Source organism: Lytechinus pictus, chromosome 19 (assembly GCF_037042905.1).
Source record: "Lytechinus pictus isolate F3 Inbred chromosome 19, Lp3.0, whole genome shotgun sequence".
NCBI classification, from domain to species: Eukaryota; Metazoa; Echinodermata; class Echinoidea; order Temnopleuroida; family Toxopneustidae; genus Lytechinus; species Lytechinus pictus.
The window spans coordinates 11,597,500-11,620,411 of NC_087263.1; the positions used below are offsets into that span (position 1 = coordinate 11,597,500).

Consider the following 22,912-nt stretch of genomic DNA (forward strand, 5'->3'; position numbering starts at 1 on the left):
TAGAATGTTTTTTTAACCCTAATAAGACTGGGGGGGGGGGGCTGAATCAGCCCCCCTCGTCATTTTTTGCGATAAATCCACTGCACATATTTTTTTTACCGCGTCACTCACAGACTTTCCTTTTTCAAGTCTCACGCAATTTTTGAGACCAAAATTGCGACCCCCTGGTATGTGGTTCCGAAATTATGCAACATTTTGTAAGTGCATGCAGACCCAAAATTGCTCAAAAAAGTGAATTTGTGTACAAATCTAATTCAAATAGTGTTTTTAGCCATAATTCATAAATGTGCCATTATTTTTCCTTTTACTGATTAAAATAAATTAATTTCACCTTGTTTATGGTCAAAATATAGTCCCTGACTATTTCCATTGAAAAAACAATAAAAAAAATAAAAAAATAAATGTGATGTTGAAATTTTTAAAAAGAACATTTGATCAGATTCCTATAAAGGGTTTGTAAACCAAAAATGATAATTTCAGGGGCATTATTTAGTTAATTAGAGCAAACTTTTGATTTTACGCATAAATTAGTAATGAGATTTATGCAAAATTTGATTTATAGTTTTTTAGATTATGCCATGGGTAATGCGTGTGCCAATTTTCGTTGTGATCCCGCGATCGACGGCCCAGATCATAAGGGGGGCCCCCTCAGTCTTCTTAGGAAACAAAATAGCCCAGTCTATTTAGGTAACCGGGATTATGTTTTTTAAACTTTTTTATATTTCTTATGTACAGAGTTTTTAAACTTTTTTTTATTACTAATAGAAATTTTTGGCAATTTTCCAATCATTAACAATAAGTAAAAATAATGATACAGATACGAATTTTGGCAAGAACTCACATTGGGCTTATACATGAAATCACGTTTTTAAGCAATTCGGGATCTGATAATATGCACTTGTGGTGTATATCATAACTGCATACCCATGCATTCATCCCAAAAATAGTCTTGAACGATATGGCGTGGCCCTGTCGTGTTTATGGATTTATCATAGAAATCTTTAGGGGGCCATTAAGGTCCCCTGGAATTGTTAGGGTTAAGGTTTGCTAGCTGATTATCTTATACTGTTTAAAGTACTTTTCTTCATCTTTATGAAGCGCAAAGTTTCACCAACTTGTGTGTACCTCAAGAGTATGATGTCAGGTTTACAGAATTTGTAAAATATTATTGCGCTTGTGCAACACTTCCATTTCATTCAAGTTCTATTACATGTACATGTACATGTATTTTAGCTTATTTTAATAGTGTTTCTTTACCTGTCCAAAAAGTGAGTACAACACTAAGATATGTTTGTTAAAATGAGAATATTCTTAATATGGATTGATGTGCACAATTGAACAGAGAGAAGAGGAACATGACAAAGCAATGGAGAAAGGGGAAAGAGAAAGAGGAGAAAAGGAGTGGTGTTGAAAAAAAGTTTTAGTTACAGGTAGTTAGAAGAAAATAATACACTTCAGAAATAACAGTGTAAAAAAAAAAACATTTATCTAACATCACATCCATGCAAATTTATAACACACAAGTCTATGCGGTGTTTTAAAACACGTTTTTTTTGTAAAAAAAACGGGTGTTTTAAAACGCGTTTTAAAACACGTTTTAAAACACACCGTTTAAAACGCTAAAGAGAAATTCCAGTAGTTGCAGTAAACACTGATTTCATGAGAAAGTCTGTAAAACCAGGCTTAATTGTCAGTATATCATCGAGGATCTAGATCTGGTACAGTTACATAAACTGAACTTTGTGAAATCTTGAAATCTACGCTGAAAAATGTTCAGACTGAACTTCCCCAACACAGATAAGCGCACGTGGGACAGTGTATAATTATTGCTTTGAGCGTCGGGCCCGACGCTCTACCCGAATCCTGTGCTTATTTGCTGATTTCTCAGCAATTACACAATTTCTTCCCGAATCCTTTGGCACATGCGTTTTATTTATACAAACAGACACTTTGGTGGTCATTTCATTGGATTCTGTACGAGCTCATTTTGATATCGTTACCAAAACTAGCATTTACCTTTAACTAATGAACAGCTTTATAAAACACCCACCTGGTCCTTATTCCAATATTGACCTTCTGTGTGCAGGTAAAGTTTGTGTCGTACGGCATGCGGAAAGGAGTTCTCCACGGTCGTTTGATCAACGCCCCCTACATGACCAAGGATCACCTACAACTCAAGCGCTACCAGGCCCAGACCCTGGGCACGACCTACGTCTATGACTTCCCCGAGATGTTCAGACAGGTAGGGTACACAGGCCTCCCAACCAATCTGGAGGATGTTTGACATAGAGTAAAGTTTCACCAGAAGTCATGCTTGAGAGCCAATGCTCCTGATATTCATGTGATATCATTGTTTGATGTGATTTGATGTGGTATCTCTCATCCCATGAGCATGGTCTGAACAATGCGATGAGGCATTATATGCTACATGTAACAGGGAATTTAAGTGCAACTTTAAGTCGAACTTTGTGGTACATGTACCTCCTTCCTGATGTCAATGGAATACTGTAACCTGAATATTATTCATTCATGCCCGTAAATTGTAATATCTTTTTTGACGTATCTTCTAGTCCTTTGATTCATTATATCAATACATCGTATCTCTATAATATATGCAAGAATGAATGCTGATGGAATAAGCAAAGCTTTTACCTGATAGATATGGAATTTATGCCATATCTTAATTTATTATTATGTATGACCATTGTTATCTCATCATACACATGTATATTTATAGTGGAATAAATAATGACTAATATTGTAACAAATGAATATAAAAAGTTGATTTGCATTTCTGTTTCTTTTTTAAAAATTGTCATATCACTGCTCTTTTCTTTCCTCCACCATTCCTCTTCCCCTATACTCCTCTCCTTTTGCTGCCTCCCTTCCATGTTTCCTTTATAATTGATTCTTACAATAGAACCTAGCCATTCTGTGGGAGCAGCACAAGAAGAGTCATCCTGAAGCAGAGATTCCTGAAGAAATTGTAAGATATTTCACTTTTTTACCTACATTCTGGCAATTTTTTAAGAATAATTATCCACAGTGAACAAAGTAATATTGAAAATAATAGACATAAATGATAATATTGATATCTTATTGAGCGCACACACCGTCCAGAGATGCTCATGACGCTAGCGCAGCAACAGTTCCTTTGGATACAAATATTTTATACACATACATTACAAACAGTTACTTAGATATAAATAGAAATCTTAAATCACTACAAGTACCATCCTGCATCATCACCACTGAAATTCCCAGCTACATCCTGGTGGGGGTTGGTGCCCCATTCACCAACAATTTAAGGGGCAAGGGACATCCAAACATTGAGATATCCACATTAGGATAGCAAGTTTACTACCATACCATCAAGACCTCTTCTGATAGGCATAATCTCTGTGTGTTACGAGCAGACTGCACCGGTCTATGCATCTGCCTTGTCCATGGGGCACTTTGAAGCATGTTGCATGACAATCCTCCGATATCTTATGCTCATTTGAGATGTAGGGACAGTGATTTTCCGCGATCGCGGAAAACGGACGGAATTCACGGAAAGGGCCTTTTGAAACGGAAAATGGCATTTCAAACGGAAAATCACGGAAAACGTATTTTCCCTCAAAATACACAGAATAGCAACAGAAATTACTCCAAAATCACAACAAAATGAGAATATTAAATGGCCAAAAAAACCCAGAAAACACGATCTCACTTCGCTACTATCACGACAATTCACACATCGTGACTGCACTCGACATCAGCACACTCGATTGTACCCCGCACCGTACCCGTACCCGGCCGGCCGGGTTGCTTTGGGCTTCACATGCACACATGTATCGTTCAACTACATGTACACAGTTGTGTGTTGCTGCCCTCTACGTTTGAAGATGTAACAGCACGATATCGTGGTCTTAAAATCCAAGATGGCGGATTGGGAAAAGACGTTGACTGATGATAACGATGTCCAAAAACCCCCAAAATTATCGATGAAATATCATTTCACCGTGAAATAATGCTAATAATATGAAAGGTGAGGATGTATGCATGCAAAATGGGTGTGTTAAAATATTTTATTCACCCGCATAGATCCGATTAGAACGGATTTTATTGTGTTGTTGGTACAGTAGCAGATACAAATTTTGACCAGTGCGAGTGTGCATGTAAATGTGTAAACGGAATTGTCACTTTTCCGTGTGTACAAAGTCTATGGGGAAACGGAATTTCCGTTTTCTGACATGCTGAAACGGAATTTGAGATTTTCTGAAACGGAAAAGGCAATTTTTTGAAACGGAAAATCACTGTCCCTAGAGATGATATGTGTACGCTCCAACCAGTACTTTTTTTTTACTTTTAGCTTATTATTTCGGATGAACCACTTAAAATGATATCTATTCAGAAAGTTATCTTATTGATTGAATTTATATGCTGTATATTGGTACTGCAGAATAGTGGTTCTTGTCACTTTTTTTTCGTTTATTTTTTTTTCCAATGACTAGCTGCCAATTTAATGTAAATTTTGTGATTTGATTTGATTTGAAATAGTAAAATATATAATTTAAAATAAATTACTGATGACTTCCTATTGGTCTAAAACTTTTAGATATTGCTGATTATACACACAGGAAGGATCTGCGATCCCTCTCATTTCTGGCAAAAACGTTTTTTTATACTTTCAATGGAAATAATCCATTCCTTGAGCATACAGCTGAATCAGCCTAACTCCCATCTTTTGGGACAATATATGATCTTATCGTCTGAGGCAAAATTTGACTTCGGAGATTATAATGTTTGCATTTTCTGGTCGAAAAATTGCGTCAACTTAGGCAATTATTCTACTTATTGAAGGTCAGCTTAGGCAGAGTCTACCGTTTTTTTATTCTGTGTTATTTCTTTCTTCCAATCTTTAGATGACAGGACATGAGCTCGTCCATGACAGGAACAATGAGCTACAACACATGAACAGAGTACCAGGAGAGAACACAGTAAGTGATAAAATATTCCTGGGTCCCCATTGCATAAAAGGTACCATTATGGTACATTGTAGCTTTGCCATCCAATGGTACATTGTAACTACCATGGTAATGATGATCAACAGCCAATCAGAATCAAGGATTCCATGCAAGTTACCATTGGATGGCAAAGTTACCATAATAGTCAATTTTATGAAATGGGTCCCTGTACCCCTCTTCTCGACATTTAGGAATTGACTTAGATTTCAACTGAGTCCTGGGGAGCATTTCATCAACATTTTCATCCGACATGTTGTCAGATCTGACAACTTTCCTTAATTGTGATTGGCTGAGAAGCACTGTTACTACATGTACATCTATGACAACTGCCAGATAAAACCGGTCTTGTCAGATAAAACGTTCAACAAGTTCTGTCATGAAATGTACCCCTGGCTGGCCCTGACCTTGGACTGTGCCACTTTTACAAAGTCTACAGTATGGCGCAATGTTTTTTTCAGCGGCCTTATGGCATGGAACACCTGGCCTCAACCCCCTCCTTGGAATTTAAAGGGAGATTTCAAAAGCCTAGAGTAACTCAGACATTTTGGCAGTCTTGATTCCTTTTTTTTTTCATTTTTATCTGTTTTTTTAACCTAATATATACGTGGGATTGTGTAGTCAGCATGAAACTATTTGGCATTTAAGAGATCAATCTTGTAATTTTCAGGTAAATGGTGAATATTCAATATAATTTGGTCAATATTTATAATGATTGAAATAAAAAATTATTTGTAATTAAATGAGGGCAAAGTTTAGAGGTGTGAAAGATTAGGTCAAGCAACAACTGAATGTACATGTTCTTGAAATTGTGCTTTATCTATTTCTTTTCAGATTGGTATGGTTGCATGGCAGTTTACATTCCTCACCCCTGAGTATCCTAAGGGTCGTGACGTGGTCGTCATCGCCAATGACATCACCTTCAAGATTGGATCGTTTGGCGTGGAGGAAGACAGCCTCTTCCAGGTGCGTGCATTTAGATAGATAGATAGAAAGAAAGAAAGATAGATAGATAGATAAATAATTAGATAATTATTCATTGTCTCTATTCAAAACTGAGCAAATGTTTTGACAATTTTGTTGTTGAGGAAGACAGACATTTTCAGGTGCGTGCATATAGATAGATAGAAAATAATTTATTGTCTCCATATGAAGCTGAGAAAATGTTTTGACTATTTGGTTAGTATGCATTATGTTGGCAGAGTTAAGTATCATGCTCTTACATGTAAATAATAATCACAAAATAATATTATCAAGATTATAATGAAATTAGGAATACTTGAATCTCGTTTCACATAATTTGGTAACGAAATACAAAATAATTTCATCAGAAGAAACCCTGCATAGTGTGAACCTTAACAGGTGTCTTAACATTGCATTGATTGAACATTTCACAGCCCAGATCCAACCCTACCCTCCCCCCCCCCCTCACCTAGTAAGTACTTGGTCTGAAAAAGCCCAGGGAAAATTGGGTTGATCCTTAGCTTGACTCTCAGGTTGGCGAGCAAGTTGATTTGAAAACGTCTGATTTTCTAACGAGCCATTTTTATTATGGGGTATTTTACTGCATTGGGTGGTATTCTGATCGCCATGGCTTAGTTAAACCTTGTCCCCCCAAAAAATTGATTAATACGTAAAATGGAAAGAATAGGAAAAAAAATATATGAAATTTAATGAATTAATTGATACATTGTGATAACCACGAAAATGGAAAAAAAAATATGGATTCCAGCATTCCCTAGAAGTGTGGTTTAAAATTATATTTAAGACAGGTTTAAACCTAGGTTTAATTATCAGGATACCACCCATTGGCCCATATTCTGAAGTCAGGTTTACCAGATCATGGTCTAACTCTGTGCTAAAATTAGAGGAAGCCAACAACTAAAAAATTATGATTATATTGTATATTTCTTATTTTTACTATTTCGTTTCCTTTTGCTCTCACAATGAAGAAAAATACTTCAGGTATCATTCCTTGACAATTATGAACATTTTAGGTGTCATATGAGTTCATAAATTGAATGCGTACTGTAAGGTATTTGTGCTCCAATTGGCTCTCCATAGTTAAACCACAACTTAAATCTAGAGTTTAAATTAAACCCGACTTCAGAATACGGGCCATTGGGTTTAGCGGCATGTCCAAGGTTATCGCTTATGCTGGTTTCTTGTATTAATTTTCCAACGCAGAAAGCTTCAGACCATGCAGTTGAGAAGGGGATTCCCCGCATCTACATCTCGGCCAACAGCGGGGCCAGGATCGGACTGGCTGATGAGGTCAAATACCTCTTCAAGGTCGCCTGGGAAGATGCAAAAGAACCAGAGAAGGTACTGTACGCCTATTCCAGTTATAAAATCTTGTAATAATGATAATCTGTATGATTATGTATAGCGCATTTCATTGTCATTTCACTTCTCTACAGGCTTCCAAACAACTTTTGATATCATTACTCTGGCTTTACAAGCCTGGAAAGTCTTGTCGCGTGGTCCAGTGGTTAGAGCATACATGTAGGACTCATAATCGCAAGGTTGTTACATATAGTTCGAATCCCCACTCTGCCTTTGTCTCCACTTTGATAAAAGACCCGAGAGTAATTTCTGTCATCTATAATGTCAGCCGCTTTGACTGATTAACCTAGACGTAAAATGTTTCCTACATGTAGGTAATTGGTTACATACCAGCTTGGCGTTTACCAGCAAAAAGCTGTCCTACCAGCAAAAAGCTGTCCTGCCGAGTTCCTACAGGGTACAATACATAGGGGAAACCAAGTTTGTAGGGTACAATACATAGGGGAAACCAAGACCACACTCAAGAAACGATTCTACGGGCACAGATCCACCGTCAACACAGCAAAGCTGGACACTCCAGTTGGCCGCCATTTTAACCTCCCCAACCACTCCATCACTGACATGATGCTACAGGGCATCGAATCTTTAGGTACCCGTCCTGACTCAGTCCGTACTAGCAGGGAGAAGCTCTGGATGAGACGACTTCGCACCACCCAACCTCATGGCCTGAACATCCAAGAGGGGAACGACTGATTTTTCTTTCCTATCCACTTTCAATTTATATATACATATAATTTTTCCCCTCAGCTCTTTTGAATAGTTACATTATAGTTTCTTACTCTACTTTCCTCCCATATCTCATACAAGCTCAGCTCCAATTTTTCCTTCCTTATTCAGGCGATATAATAATTATTATATATATATATATATATTTGTTTTTTCTCCACTCACCTCTTTTAGATTTACCACATTTGCTTATTTACATGTATACTATGGTTTCTTCATAATACACCCCCTCTCTTCTATATTTGCTTTTACCTTTTTAGGCAATTTGCTTCCTCTTTTTCACATATACAGATTTTTTTTCTTTCCTACTATATAGTCTTATGTTTTTTCCCGTCACACCTAGCGGATTACCATATCAGTTACACCATATGTGTATATATTTATATATTTTTTCATATACATTTCTTTTTTGGATATATTTATATACATATCACTTATAGATACATATTTACACTTACCTTCTTCTCTTAGTTTGTTTAATGCTTTATCATATATACTTATATGTCTTTTGCACATTATCAGTTGTTCCCCATTCTTTTTCTTCTTTTTTCCCCCCCACTCTTATGCACCAGTTTATTAAGCCTTTCTTTGTAACCTGTTTGACCCACCTCTCACTAATTCTCTAGTTATTCATCCCTCTATCACTGTTTTGTTCCAGATCCTGTTTGATGTTGCCTGCCTCATTATCTTAATCCCTCTTGGCCTTACTTACACTAACTTCCCTTTGTGTCTGCCTACTCCTTTTCTTTCATCCCCTTCACTAACCTGATTGGTCTTCTCTACTCACTAATGCCCCTTTTGTCTCCTTGTTTCTAGTGTTGCTGTAGCTTGTTTGTGGTCTATATTATGGTTGTTCCACTTTATATGTTTGTCATTTTGCCTCCGACGAAGATTCTGCTAGGATCGAAAGCTTAGGCCCCTTTTTGACTTTATAATTTACTCCATTGGCTCTCTTTTATTAGATAAGCAGTTTTCAGCAGCTTCTTTTTGCCATTGAGTTCCTACAGGAGTTAACAGAAACAGTCTTTATACAGTGCTCAAGCATTTCCGACTAGAGCATGATTTTTTTTTTAAATCAAAGTATGTTTAGTTATTCTTTGCTATTGCCTTTCAAAGCAGTCAATATCTGTTAATTATTTCATTTTTGTTTATTCAGAGCAGTGTATGTTTGCAGTAATTGTATTCTTTATGCCTTGGTCCTCTGCAACTTCTGCCAAAAGTACTACCATTGTCTTACACCGTAACATACATACATACATTGTATGTCTGAATATTTAAACTTTTCATTGCTTTGGTTCATTTTATCATTTGAAAAATGAATGCATTGATTGTTTTTTTTTAAATTAATATTTGACTGGCTTATTCATTCAGCTCAATATCTGATTTGTATCATTCGTAGGGATTCAAATACCTCTATCTCACACCGAGTGACTTCAAGAAGCTGACTCCTTTGAACTCTATCCGTGCCGATCACATCGAAGAAGATGGAGAATCTCGCTACAAGATAACAGACATCATAGGTGAGCTTTATATTCACTTCGTTCTCAAGCAGTTGTTCTGTTTCTCATATAGTCTAGGCATTTTTTTTTATTATTCTAGAATGACACACCCACCAGTATGTATAAAAAACCTAATTCTTGAGTTTCTTTTTTATGTTTTTTTTTACACTAGGCAAGGATGAAGGATTGGGTGTAGAAAACCTGAGAGGAAGCGGTATGATCGCAGGAGGGACATCAAGAGCTTATGAGCAGATCATCACACTCAACATGGTACGTGCAAGGGAGAATCATTTAGTTGGGGGGTCAAAGGTCAAATAACCAGTGGTCAGATTTAGCTTTGTTTTTCATTTTTTCCCATGATCAGGGGAGCGTTTCATGAAAGGAATTTGTTGGATGTTTATGACAAAAATTATGAAATAAAAAATATTGGCTAAAGTTTTAAATCTGACGTTAAAGATGCTGTATGATCAAAGGAGTCTCTGTATCAATTTAATAGCTTGCATTTTCCCATATTCACCCATGGTGTTTAACGGAGGTATAAAAAAAAAACATATACATGTATGATTTATTGCTGGAATGTCAGGGTATTTGCAATTCTGTATGTGGAATGTCTTCTGTTTTATCAGAAAGGTATGAGATGTGCATTATACATAATAAATGTGAAGAGTACTGTAAAAAAAGTTATGTGCTTCATCAAACAAAAAACAAAAAATTTAAGTAGTGGCTAGCATGAAAAAATTGCTAGCACTTATAGGAAAATCTCCAGGAAATATTTTTTACCCAAAAAATCCTTAACAAATTCACACAATCATCTTTTTTACCCCTAAATATTAAAATGAATAACTCGAAAATGGGTATACTTTCAGGTCACCTGCCGCGCCATTGGAATCGGATCGTACGTTGTCCGCCTCGGTCAGCGCATTGTCCAGAACGAAAACTCGCACATTATCTTGACGGGAGCGGCCGCGCTGAACAAAGTCCTCGGACAAGAGGTCTACACGTCTAACAGCCAGCTTGGCGGCATACAGATCATGCACAACAACGGTGTCACCCATGCCGTCTCAAGAGATGACTTTGACGGCGTGGGGACGCTACTCAAGTGGCTCTCGTACATGCCAAAGGTGAGGCGATTCTCTTAACTATTTCTATTCAATTCAGTTCAATTTTTTCAATTCCATTCAATTCAATATATTTCAACTCATTAAGTTCATTTTAGTCCCATTCAGTTTGATGCAGTTCCATTTGATTCAATATAATTCAATTCACTTTATTTCATTTCTCTTCAATTCATTTCACTTCGGTTCTATATAATTCAATATATTTTATTTCAGTTCTATTCAATTCATTTCAATTCCATTTAATTTAATTTAATTCAGTTCATATTGTTTTCCACAGTGTCGAAATTTGTTATGCTTACATTTTAAAATCACAATCACTTAAGCTTAACTTTTACTTTAATGGGATTTACAAACATTTACATGTATGTACATTTGTATATAGATATTTTGTATATAATTGTCATATATATAATTATTATAAATGCATTGTCTACATGATCTAGCATACAATTATTATTAGCGTAGTATATTACTATTATGAATAAAGAATTTAGCAAATAATTATTCTGAATGTCATAGTTATAGTAAGCATCTAGTCTTTTTAAGAGATAATGATGTAGCGCTAGGCGATATTTTTTCTAGAATGGCAGTCTGTAGAGCAATTTGTACAGATAAAGGAGGGTGGCGCTGAGACAGATGCTGATAAAGATGCTGTCCTCGCCTTCCTCCTAGCTCTTTTATTTTCCAATTGAAGCATTCTATGTACAAATTTGTTTTATGTTCCTTTTTTTTTAGGCAAAGGATAGCCTCGTTCCCATCATTCCCAGCGCAGACCCAATAGAAAGGGAGATTGATTTTATCCCTTCAAAGGCACCATACGATCCAAGACACATGCTTGCTGGTCGACCCAACCCAGGTAAGGGATTGCGGTGACGACGATGATGATGAAGGTGATGATGATGATGGTGGTGGGTGATGATGATGGTGGTGGTGATGATGATGATGGTTATGGTGGTGATGATGATTAAGGTGGTGATGATGATGATGATGAAGATGATGATGGTGATGAGGATGATGATGGTGATGATGATGATGATGGTGAAGATGATGATGATAATGGTGAAGATGATGATGATGGACGGTGATGATGATGATGGTGATGATAGTGGTGATCATGATGGTGATGGTGATGGTGTTGATATTGACGATGATGATGATTGTGATGGTGATTTTACTGATGATGGTGGTGATGATGATGATGCTGATGCAAATAATATTGATGATGTAGGTTAGAAGGAATTTAATGATAAGGGTTAGGTGCAGAAGGATGCTGATGCTGATGGTTACATGAATAACTTTGATGATAGTGATGATGGTTATGATAAAAGCGATGATACTGTAATAACCCTGAACATGATGATTATGATTGTGAAGAAGCTGATGATGATTAACTAGGATACATTTTCACCCAAAATACAATCATCAATTCTAAAGTCCTCTAAATCGATATATGTATCTTGTTTCAGATAAGGTCAGCGAGTGGCAGTCTGGATTCTTTGACAAGGGTAGCTTCATGGAGATCATGGAACCATGGGCTCAGACTGTCGTTGCAGGGAGAGCCAAGTGAGTCATACATCATGTTTTTTTTTTTACCTCAAGTACTTGTAGTTTGACTCAGAATTGGGGACATTTCATTCATGAGAACCTTATTCGCTTAGATTATTTATTGTTCAAATTGCAGCAGTTTTTATTGCCCTTTTCTATTCATTGGTGTGTAGGAGTGTAGCAATTTTCTATTTTGCATTGAAATGCTTTTAAGGGATTTTAAGGGTTATAATGATTTTCATTTTCCTGTTTGTATTTATTCTTTTGTGAAAGAAATTTGGGCACAATGTGGACAGGTTTATGTATATTTTTTCAATTTAATGCTCTGCATGATATATTTGTTTGTCAAATTATGACTTTGAAATTGTCCCAGATTAGAATTAAAAGAAGTTCTTGGACGACACCGATTTTAAATCCAATATACATGTAATGGCAGTACTTATTATGTTTCTAGTTTTCCATCAAACATTATTCATCCTGTGTATACTCCTTCCTTTATTTGAAAAGATTGGGAGGTATACCTGTTGGTGTCGTCGCTGTGGAGACGAGGTCAGTGAACATTGAGATCCCTGCTGACCCAGGCAATCCAACCTCAGAAGCAAAGGTAAAATTTTTACATTTTATTTGTGCATGTAGTCTCTATGTTATCCTCCCCCTCTCTTTATCCTCTCTCTCTTTCTCTTTCACTCTCTCTGTAACCGGATGGGTGTTTCATAAAGCTGTTAGTTACAAGCATCTTTACGAATGACTGGTGATCCTTTCTTATGCGTTAAATGCACATTAATGTAGATTTGGTGTGTATCATTTACCACAAGAAATAATCATCAGTCGATCGTAAAGTCGCTTATAAATTACAAACAGCTTAGTGATACACCCACCAGGTAAATGAATTGCTAGTAAATCTCAATTTTTCTCAACAGTTTCTTTCTTAGCATATGATTGTACATTCTGTTTTTATACTTATGACATGAGTATTTGCAAAGTAATTATTTAAGAAAAATTTATCTCGTTAGACAAATAAATTTTCTATTTGAATATTTCTTGCATTCAGAAAATGTTATCCTTTTTAACTTTCAAAACAGACAATTTCTCAAGCTGGAATGGTGTGGTACCCAGACTCGGCCTTCAAGACTGCACAGGCCATCAAGGATTTCAACAGAGAAGGGTTACCACTCATTGTCTTTGCCAACTGGAGAGGTTTCTCTGGAGGAATGAAAGGTTTGTTTGTTTGTTTGTTTGTTTATTTTCCGATTATAAAAAAAAAACAATACATAAATATACATAACATAAATAAATAACATAAATGGCATTAATAGAAATAAACAAAATGAATTGCAAATATGTTGAGATAAAATAAATAAAATTATCGAAAGGATTGCCCATTTCAGAGTTATTGACATAAATTACTCTGTTCTTCCATGGGGTCCATAAAATGAAGAATGGAGGGAAGGGGTGGATTAAAGGAAGGAGAGAGGGAGGGAGACAATGGATGGATGAATGGATAGACAGATGGAGGTGGGAAGAGGGATGGATAGATGGAGGTATGGATGGAAGGATTGATGGTTGGATTGATGGATGGATAGAGAGATGGAGGGAGGGAAGAGGGATGGATGGATGAAAGAATGGATTGATGGATGGATAGAGAGATGGAGGGAGGGAAGAGGGATGGATTGAAGGAAGGAGGGAGGGAGGGAGAGATGACTGGCAAGAGAAATTTATGAATGGTGGGAGGGAGGGACGGGGGCAGAGAAATTAGAGGTATGGATGGAGGGATGAATGGATTGATAGAGAAATGGAGGAAGGAAGGGATTAATGCAGAGAGGCAGGGAAGGATATAGACATGGATGCAGGGAGGGAGTGGTCGGAGGAAAGGAAGGGGTGGATGGATGGATGGAAAGAGGAAGAGATGGATTGAGAGAGGGATATACATGTACAGGTAGACAAGTATGGAGGGAGGGAAGTGGATGGGTGGATGTACATTGTATTAATGGTTGGATGGGTAGATGGATGGATAGATGGGTGGATGGATGGATAGATGGACGGATGGATGGATGGAATGGTGGTTGGATGGGTGGATGGTTGGAGGGAAAGAGAGATAGCATGATGAAGGAAGGAGTGGACCAGCCAGCCTTATATGCACTGACACAAAGTGCATTGCTTCTTTCCAGAGTGAAAGTATTTTGTCAGTATAATTACTGTCCTACATACTACTGCCCTGTAACAAGCACTCCCTCCATTTCCGTTTTCCAGACATGTACGAGCAGGTGCTGAAGTACGGGTCCTACATCGTCGATGGCCTGTGCGAGTACAAACAACCAGTCATGGTCTACATCCCGCCCTTCGCTGAGCTGAGAGGAGGATCCTGGGTGGTTATCGATCCCTCTATCAATCCTAAATACATGGAGATGTATGCTGATGAAGACAGCAGGTAAGTCAAAGGATAACTCAACATTGGGTCACGTATCATAAAGCTTAGCGATGGATCATGTGTCTGATTTATACAATTGATTCCATTGATTATTGCGTGTGGTCAATCAAAAAATTATCCCCAAGACCAATCACTTTGTTTTACGTTACAGGTTCTTGGTTATACATGTACTTGCATGTTCATGTAAACCATTGGCTAATTCTGTGCTCATTTCAGAAAGTGCTATGGAAAGCCAATTTAATTATTATAATTTCAGTTATATTTTCTTGCATTTATAGTGTCTTGGAAAGGATAGCCAAATTATTTCTTATGATTTTTACTGATACCCTTGATACATGTAGGGGGAAACCCTGGTGCAGTGATCCACCTGCACTCCAATCAGTTATATCGGGAGGAGAGACCTGCGGGTCACAGTGATTCGGTTCGCCTCTCACGTCCCTGGCACAGGTGACGCCAAACAAATAATGATAATAATAATGGAATTGTCTCGTTATGTATGTTTTAACTTTTCTCTGTAATAAAGAGCTACAGATAGGGTGTCCCTCTCACAAGTGGTAATATAGATATAATTAAAATAGAAATAAATGAATAATTATCCCATTTTCAATATTTCAGAGGAGGTGTTCTGGAACCAGAGGGTACGGTCGAGATCAAATTCCGTAAGAAGGACCAGGTGAAAGTGATGAGACGCATCGATCCCGTTTGTTCTGCTCTCATGGAGAAACTGGCCAGACCAACGATCAGTAAAGATGAAAAGACAGGTATGGGTGGTGATGATTTTGATGATAATGATGATGATGTTTCTTATGATGATGGCAATGATGATGATGATGGTTATGAAGATGAGGACGATGATGATGATGAAGAAGATGATGATGAAGATGATGATGGTGATAAAGATGAGGACAATGATGATGATGATGAGGAGGAGGATAATGACAATGGTGATGATGATGGTGATGATGATGATGATTATGACGATAACAATGCTGATGATGTTGATGATGATGACGACAATGACAAGATGATGATGATGATGGTGATACTCGGAAAAGTATACGATTGAAATCAAATTTCATTCATTCCATTTACTCCCTGCAGCACTAACCAAACAGCTGACAGAAAGAGAGGATGCCTTATTACCCATCTATCATACTGTCGCTGTGACCTTCGCTGACCTTCACGACAGGGCAGGTCGCATGCAGGAGAAAGGTGTCATCTCAGTAAGTCTTATTGTTGTTTTTACCCTGGCTGTAGCTGTTCTCAATCCAGGCACACAAGCATTTCAATGAAACAATGAATATTCCTGCGAGGAACCCATTTTCTACACCTGGGTCGAGTGCAGCACATTGCAGATAAGTTTTCACAGAAGACATATATCCCACAGATATGATTATATACGTCTCATTGCCTTTTAAGTGTAAAAATCTGAAATGCATGACAATAGACTCCAACATTATACCTTTGCAAAAAAAAACTTCCCCTGTGTAACTTACATAACAGGTGTACACCACAGCTTCTTAACCAGCTAATGAATGTATATTTTAATATCCTCTTTCTGCAGGAAATCCTGAAGTGGAAGACATCGCGGACGTTCTTCTACTGGAGGTTGCGCCGTCTCATCCTGGAGCATGCCGTCACCAAGAGGATCTCTATGGGTAACCCTAAGCTCTCCCACGGAGAGATCCAGTCCATGCTCAGAAGATGGTTCGTGGAAGACCAGGGTACAGTCAACGTGAGTAGATTTTCTTTTCATTTTTTCATTTATTTATTTTTAATTTAAGATAAAAACATCTTATAACAAGGTAATACAAATATTTGTTAGAGGAAGATCATAAAAAGCACACAGATGGCTTGTTGGAAATGATCCTCACAAACATAAAAATTTAAAAACCTGATTTAACTAAATATGCATTAAAAAGGAAATATTAAAATATATGAAAAATATAAACAAAATAAGGAAAGATATACAGCAAGCTAGAAAATGCAATTCATGAATCACAATATTTGATGGAAAAGATATATGCCAAAGGCAATTATCAGTTAATAGAGAGAGAGGGGCGGGTGATTGATTAAGAGTATCTCTATTGAGGACCCTGTCTATGCTTAAAGGAGATGGTTAGTGGAAGATCTGGGCACAGTAAACATGAGTAAATGTAAGATTTTTAGAGATTGATTGCCTTATTTAATTTGAAAGCAAGAAAATGTTGGTTAACTCTGCGGACCTTTTTTTTTTTAAATCTCAACGGTTATTTGATTTTTGAGAGGTTTGTTTCTACAGACTAAGCTTGTCTTAAACTTTATATTGATCTTTTTCTCGTCAAATTTAGTCCTATCTTTGGGAGGATAACAAGGCGGTGACGAGCTGGTTAGCAGAACAAGAGAAGAAAGAAAAGGAGACCAATTCTTCATTCTTGGTGGAGAATATCAAATCAGTGAAGAGGGATAGCATCATGCAACAGATGAGACAGTAAGGGAGACTGTACTAGGAATGGATGGAGGGATGGGTGAATAGGTGGATGGATTGATGGATGGATGGGTGGGTGAGTGGATGGGTGGATGGATGGATGGATGGATGGGTGGGTGGATGAATAAGTGGATGGAAATTGATGGATGAATAGATAAATGGATCTACAGACCTGCCAACCAGTACGTTTTTTGCGTATTTAGTACGTTTGTACAACCAAAATACGGCAGTACGTTTTTTTTACAAAATCGTAATTTATTGAGAAAAATCATCTCTATATATGTCTCTATTTCATGAAACCTACACAAATATGGTTATTAGATCAATGTAATTTTAGGTAACTTGTTTTTTTTTTCAGTAATTTTGTTAAAACCAGGGTGAGATATACACATGTTTAAATGTTTTTTTGTTCATCTGCAAGAGCAGTGCGCATTTTAGCTTGCATGCAGCTTGAGCGCCGCAATGAGCGAGTGCGCCACGCATTTTATTATGAAATACACTTTTTTGGGGGAAAATACACTTTTGTTTATTACAGAATACACTTTTTCAGAGAGGTTGGCAGGTCTGGATCTATGAATAAAGGAAGGAAGGAATGAATGAAATAAGGAATATATGCATGAATGAATTTATGAATGAATAGATGGATCAATCAATCAGTTGTTCAATTTTGCAATCAATCACTTCATAGGGGCAATCCCATGCAATATAAACCCTACATGTATATTAGGCACCTTTTTAAAAACTATTTGTCCCATCAACCTTGTAATGCTCTCAAATTATCAAGGTTTGAGCATTTCATGAAGCGAAGTAAGAATGTAAAAAAAAAGGGGGGTAGGACAAACAAAGGTAAAAGATTCCTTGAAATGAAAATTTGACGGGCATCTCTGATCTTTATTTCTTTTTTCCTTTTGGCAGGCTCGTCCTTGAGAACCCTGATGTCGCCTTAGACTCCATCATCCACATCTCCCAACAGATGTCGTCCAGCCAACGCACGGAAGCTGCCAGGATACTCTCATCCATAGAACACAAATCAAATTGATGCGGTTCAACTGCCGTCCCGGAAGTCAAATGTAATGTGTACCCAGGGCAACAAGAATCAAAATGCCATCGCTTCTAGACAGAGTTCTCTTTCATACACAGGCTTTGCTAGTAATTATGATGATAGGTGTACTGTGTTCCCATGGCAACAAGAATCGTAGCTCCATTGTTTCTGGACAGAATTATGTTTCAGACACAGAACTGCTATTTATGATGAGGATACATGAAAATAAACTTTACAACCATGGAAACAGAAGTCATATCTCTTTTATGGAGCAAGAATCACACTGGATCTATCTGTACCATAGTGGGGGATGTGTAATAAGTTTCGTTACCATGCCAACATGAATCTGAACTCTTATGAAACAAGAATCTGACGAATAATGAATGTATGTCGAGAATCCGATCGATGCGGTCCTGCTCTCTACGAAATAAAGAATTGAACTTCCATCCAGCAAGAATCCAATAATGACGACTTTCACTAACACATGTATTCCTGTGTTTCTGACGAGAATTCTCTTTCATACACTCAATTTGTATTGAATCAAATTATGTGTAGGACTTACCCAGGTTGCATCATATAAACTGTACAGTACTTTGCATGTTATCCTCTTAGTTGAAGATGTGAAAATGTACCTCTGCAATTCTTAAATTTTCACACGACTACATGTACATGTATAGAAAAGTGCCTTAATCAATTGAATTATTATTTGTGGTAGGTGAAGATGCTTTATACATTTGTGTGTATAATTATTGTTATTGGGCAATTCCATGAAATGATCAACCTTTTTGTACATTTGACCCCCATTTTTTTCAAGTTTTACTTCAGAGAACACTACATACTGTCAAAGGAACAACAAATCAGAGACAGAGAATTTCATGAACGTTTCACGTATAGGGGATCGGATTATTACATATTATTACATGTACATGTTATTGGCACTGATTTGATGAATAGAAATGATGGTTGCTATTCGCATAGTCCACTATAGTCTAATTCTCAGATCTTCCATCATCATGGCTAAACCCATCGACCGGGGGTAGCAAAAATATTCACATGTAAGGCTTGCACGGAACAATAAGACAGAGCCTTTACTTATTTACTGAGGGATGGTATGGCTCAATGTACACTTTTTTTTGGTAGTGCGAACACAATACAAGAGATTGTACATGTATATTCAGGGTGTACAGTATTTTATCTTATGTTGAATACTTCTTGCTTGTTTAAACGATGTTTGTTTTACAGGGTTTTAAATTATCAGAAAGAAATAGTTTGCGTTGGAAAACGCATACGCAATTGAGGTGTACTACACTTGTGGGATATTATTTAATTGTTTCTAATATGTTTGTAATGTATGGAAATGTACTTTCATATACTTTGTTTATTGGTTACTTTAACCCTATAACTCTTCACTTGACTAAAGTTGGTTTATTTGAATTTGTAGAATTTATAATATTACTTCTATGATAACTCAATTCATTTTACCACGTTGGTTTGGTACCTAAATTCATTAATGTATAGCAGTTATACATGTAGTATAGCAGTTTTCTTATTTTAAATCTGGTATTCACAAATGTAACTGCACACGTTGAGCATTCAAGCTAAATGACCAGAAAGTATTTTAAAATTTATTATTCTGCTTCCCTTTTGTTAGAGCACAGAATTACATGCACATGTAAAATTTAAGATAATTTTATTTAAATATTTCATTTAGTATTCCTTTATATTTGGAGCACACACAGCTTTATCATACAGGTTTATGTACATGTACAATTTTAGATGGTTATATTTATATATTTTATTCTAAATGAGTCTGTTATGTAATATGTATATGCCAGACATTGGAGGTGTTTTCTGTGACAATATGTTTTCATACATTGAGGTCCTCTTTTTAACATCCTATCGGAGGAACTGAGGGAGTCACTGTAAAGGAGGGGTATGATACATGTAAGTGCATACATGTACATCAGTCATCCACCCAGGGAGGGCTTGAACCCCTGAACTTTATTGTGATAGGTAGACACACTACCACCCGAGCCAATCCACTTCCTATTGCATAATACAATTTTTTTAATAGATGCGTTTTATTATGCAAGTATTTCAACTTGGCAACAAGGATAGTACTGGTTTTCTAGATCATACATGTACCTCAGGGACTCTTTTTTTTTTCTTTCTAATTATACCTACACTGTACCTGTATATACATGTTAAGAAATAGAAAATTTTGAAATGTTCTTCATGTCACCTCATAGTTGTACAGCTCATTGCCCTTTGACACTGACTGCATGTTATTGTGGAAGTATGGTGGTTAACCCATTGCCTACTGGAAACAAATGGTTCCTGTACGAATCCTATGGGAATTACAGAATTCATAAGTCAACTTGTTAACCTATCGCCTACTGGAACCCTGTGGTTCCTGTATAAAGCCTATGGGAATTACAGAATTTAGTAGTCAACAGGTTAAACCATTGCCTACTGGATGTAACCCCTGTAGAAAAAGCCTTTGGGAATTACCGAATTCCGTAGTCAACAGGTTAACCATGGCCAAAGTCAAAACCATATTTCAGAAAACTGGCCATTGTGTTAATAGCTTGGATGCCACTTTTTTTTTACGAAAGTCTGAATTCAGAATTTTTTAACATACTTCGTCCATAGAAAACGCATTTTCATGTACTGTAGGAAAGGGGTAATTATAGATGATTTTTAGACTTCTTTTATAGATTTTCAGTGGCATTTCCTGTAATAAAGATCATATAAATATACGTGTTTGTGCATGGACAGTACTGGCTGCTTTCTATAGGCATGTGTAATTTCCCATTTGTGTGTGACTTTTAGTTTCTGTTTATGTATCATATGTAGCGATAGTTGGGGTTCATGCACATTTCATTGGTTTCTATTCTTTACTTTTAGTTTCAATTCCTTTGAAATTAGCAAATTGTCATCGAAGGTTGTATGCACCTTTTTTTTCATGGATCAAGTCACTTGGCCACCATATTATTTGAAGCATTGGTAACCTTGTAATGCGCTGTTTTGTGATGCAAAAGAGTTTTTTGTGTTCTGACTTAACCTTCGCAAATGGTTTAAACAAAGAAAGTTGTGTAGCGCATTAGTTTATAATGTTAAATTGATCAAGGTAGATGTATCAAACTGAGTTTTATGAAATGTATTGCAGAGATATATTGTGAGCAGCTTTTTATATATTTTTTTATACAATGTATTAAATTTGACTTGTGAACAACTTTCATTGATGATGAAAAATAAGAAATTTCTATGAATTAATTTGATCGGATTTCAGTCGGCGACATACAGAGTATTCATCACTGCAGAGGCTGTTATAAAGAGTTGTATACGTGCATGTCCACTGCGAATGAAAATAGTCTTATTACGGACTGTTTTGCCACTTTAACTCGGCCATATATGCGACATCAGAGAGCGAGGTCAGGGGGTGTTGCAAGGAAATATTTGCAATCAATTGTAAATATTCTGTCGAAATTGTACAATTGATAGCTCAATTTTAACTGTAGAGAATCAGATTACACTCCTATTTTCAAGAAGCAGATTAGCGATCAACCAGAAATTTACAATTAATTGCAAAAGATGTGATTGATTTAGGGAACAAAAATAGACTTGCAATTGATCGAAAGTTTCTTGCAACACACCACAAGTGAATATTGATGAAATGTTCAGTGTACCGAATTATACATTAGTATTATTTTAACCATTCTAATTAATTAATGTATTACATATGAAAATGTGCAATTTTATTATATACATTACATGTATCTATTCAATTGTAATACACTATCAGAGCGAAAGTGGGTGTATTTTGTATATTTTGGGGAGAGTGTTATGATTAAGAATCTAAATGTAGCACAAAGGGTTGTAATCACAATTTATATGTTCAGTAGGTACTTGTGTTCTTATTTAATAATGCAGAAAATTTTTTGTTTTGCAAAATTGATTAACAACAATTAAAGTTTGATTACTTCTCAAGCATCACTTGCATTTGCTGATGCATCGTGGGTTGCTGATGCATCGTGGGATATAATCGTTGATACATTTACTGTTATATGCTCTGGATATCAACATTTATCCATAGCAGTAGAGAGAAGTGTTACTGAATGTGTATCTTTAATATTAATAATATGTTAATAGTATATCTGTATGGTGAGATGTATTGAGTATACTACATTGAATTATTGACCAAAATTATGTGCTGGAATGAAATATTCAATTTGTATAGATTGGGAGATTTGGAAATATATGTACTTTTATCAGCTGATGCTTTTCTTGATGAATAATTGAAGATGTTTTTCATACATAGATGTATATGCTTTAGAGAATCAAATTTTGTTTGAATAAAATTCAAATGGTTGCATTATTTTGGTTTCAAGAAATGTAAGTTTTGTTTATTGGAGTATGAATGTTCATTTTGAATGATGGGTTGATTGATTGGAATTCCTTGAATGCTCAAGCGCCTGACCAGTGACAACCAGGATACTAATAATGTAGTACATGTATAAGTGTTGCATATGAGTATTATAATCATCATTTTCATAATCATATTGATTTCATCATCATAATCATATTATCATAGTCATCACTATCCTCATAATTATCATCGTCATCCTCATAATCATATTCATCATCATCCTCATCGTAGTCATCAACATTATCTCATTATATTTACATCCTCTCTCTCTTCCTACTACCTACAGTAGAACAGGAACATTGAAAT

The 22,912-nt window shown here is 36.4% G+C and overlaps 1 protein-coding gene across 10 annotated transcripts in view; it reads left to right on the forward strand.

Annotated features, from left to right (window-relative positions):
* Positions 1 to 22,555, forward strand: part of LOC129282753 (acetyl-CoA carboxylase-like) — a 77,601-nt gene extending 55,046 nt beyond the window's left edge. For all 10 annotated transcript variants that reach the window (XM_064113686.1, XM_064113688.1, XM_064113690.1 and 7 more), the window contains 18 exons: positions 2,087 to 2,242; positions 2,921 to 2,986; positions 4,908 to 4,982; positions 5,841 to 5,972; positions 7,194 to 7,331; positions 9,478 to 9,598; positions 9,750 to 9,847; positions 10,444 to 10,698; positions 11,431 to 11,551; positions 12,162 to 12,258; positions 12,748 to 12,844; positions 13,323 to 13,458; positions 14,491 to 14,668; positions 15,284 to 15,429; positions 15,770 to 15,891; positions 16,233 to 16,403; positions 16,999 to 17,138; positions 18,051 to 22,555. In XM_064113686.1, coding sequence (XP_063969756.1) covers positions 2,087 to 2,242; positions 2,921 to 2,986; positions 4,908 to 4,982; positions 5,841 to 5,972; positions 7,194 to 7,331; positions 9,478 to 9,598; positions 9,750 to 9,847; positions 10,444 to 10,698; positions 11,431 to 11,551; positions 12,162 to 12,258; positions 12,748 to 12,844; positions 13,323 to 13,458; positions 14,491 to 14,668; positions 15,284 to 15,429; positions 15,770 to 15,891; positions 16,233 to 16,403; positions 16,999 to 17,138; positions 18,051 to 18,174 — 2,373 coding nt within the window. In that variant the 3' untranslated portion in view covers positions 18,175 to 22,555. The remainder of the gene's footprint in view (positions 1 to 2,086; positions 2,243 to 2,920; positions 2,987 to 4,907; positions 4,983 to 5,840; positions 5,973 to 7,193; positions 7,332 to 9,477; positions 9,599 to 9,749; positions 9,848 to 10,443; positions 10,699 to 11,430; positions 11,552 to 12,161; positions 12,259 to 12,747; positions 12,845 to 13,322; positions 13,459 to 14,490; positions 14,669 to 15,283; positions 15,430 to 15,769; positions 15,892 to 16,232; positions 16,404 to 16,998; positions 17,139 to 18,050) is intronic.
* Positions 22,556 to 22,912: the final 357 nt, after the last annotated feature.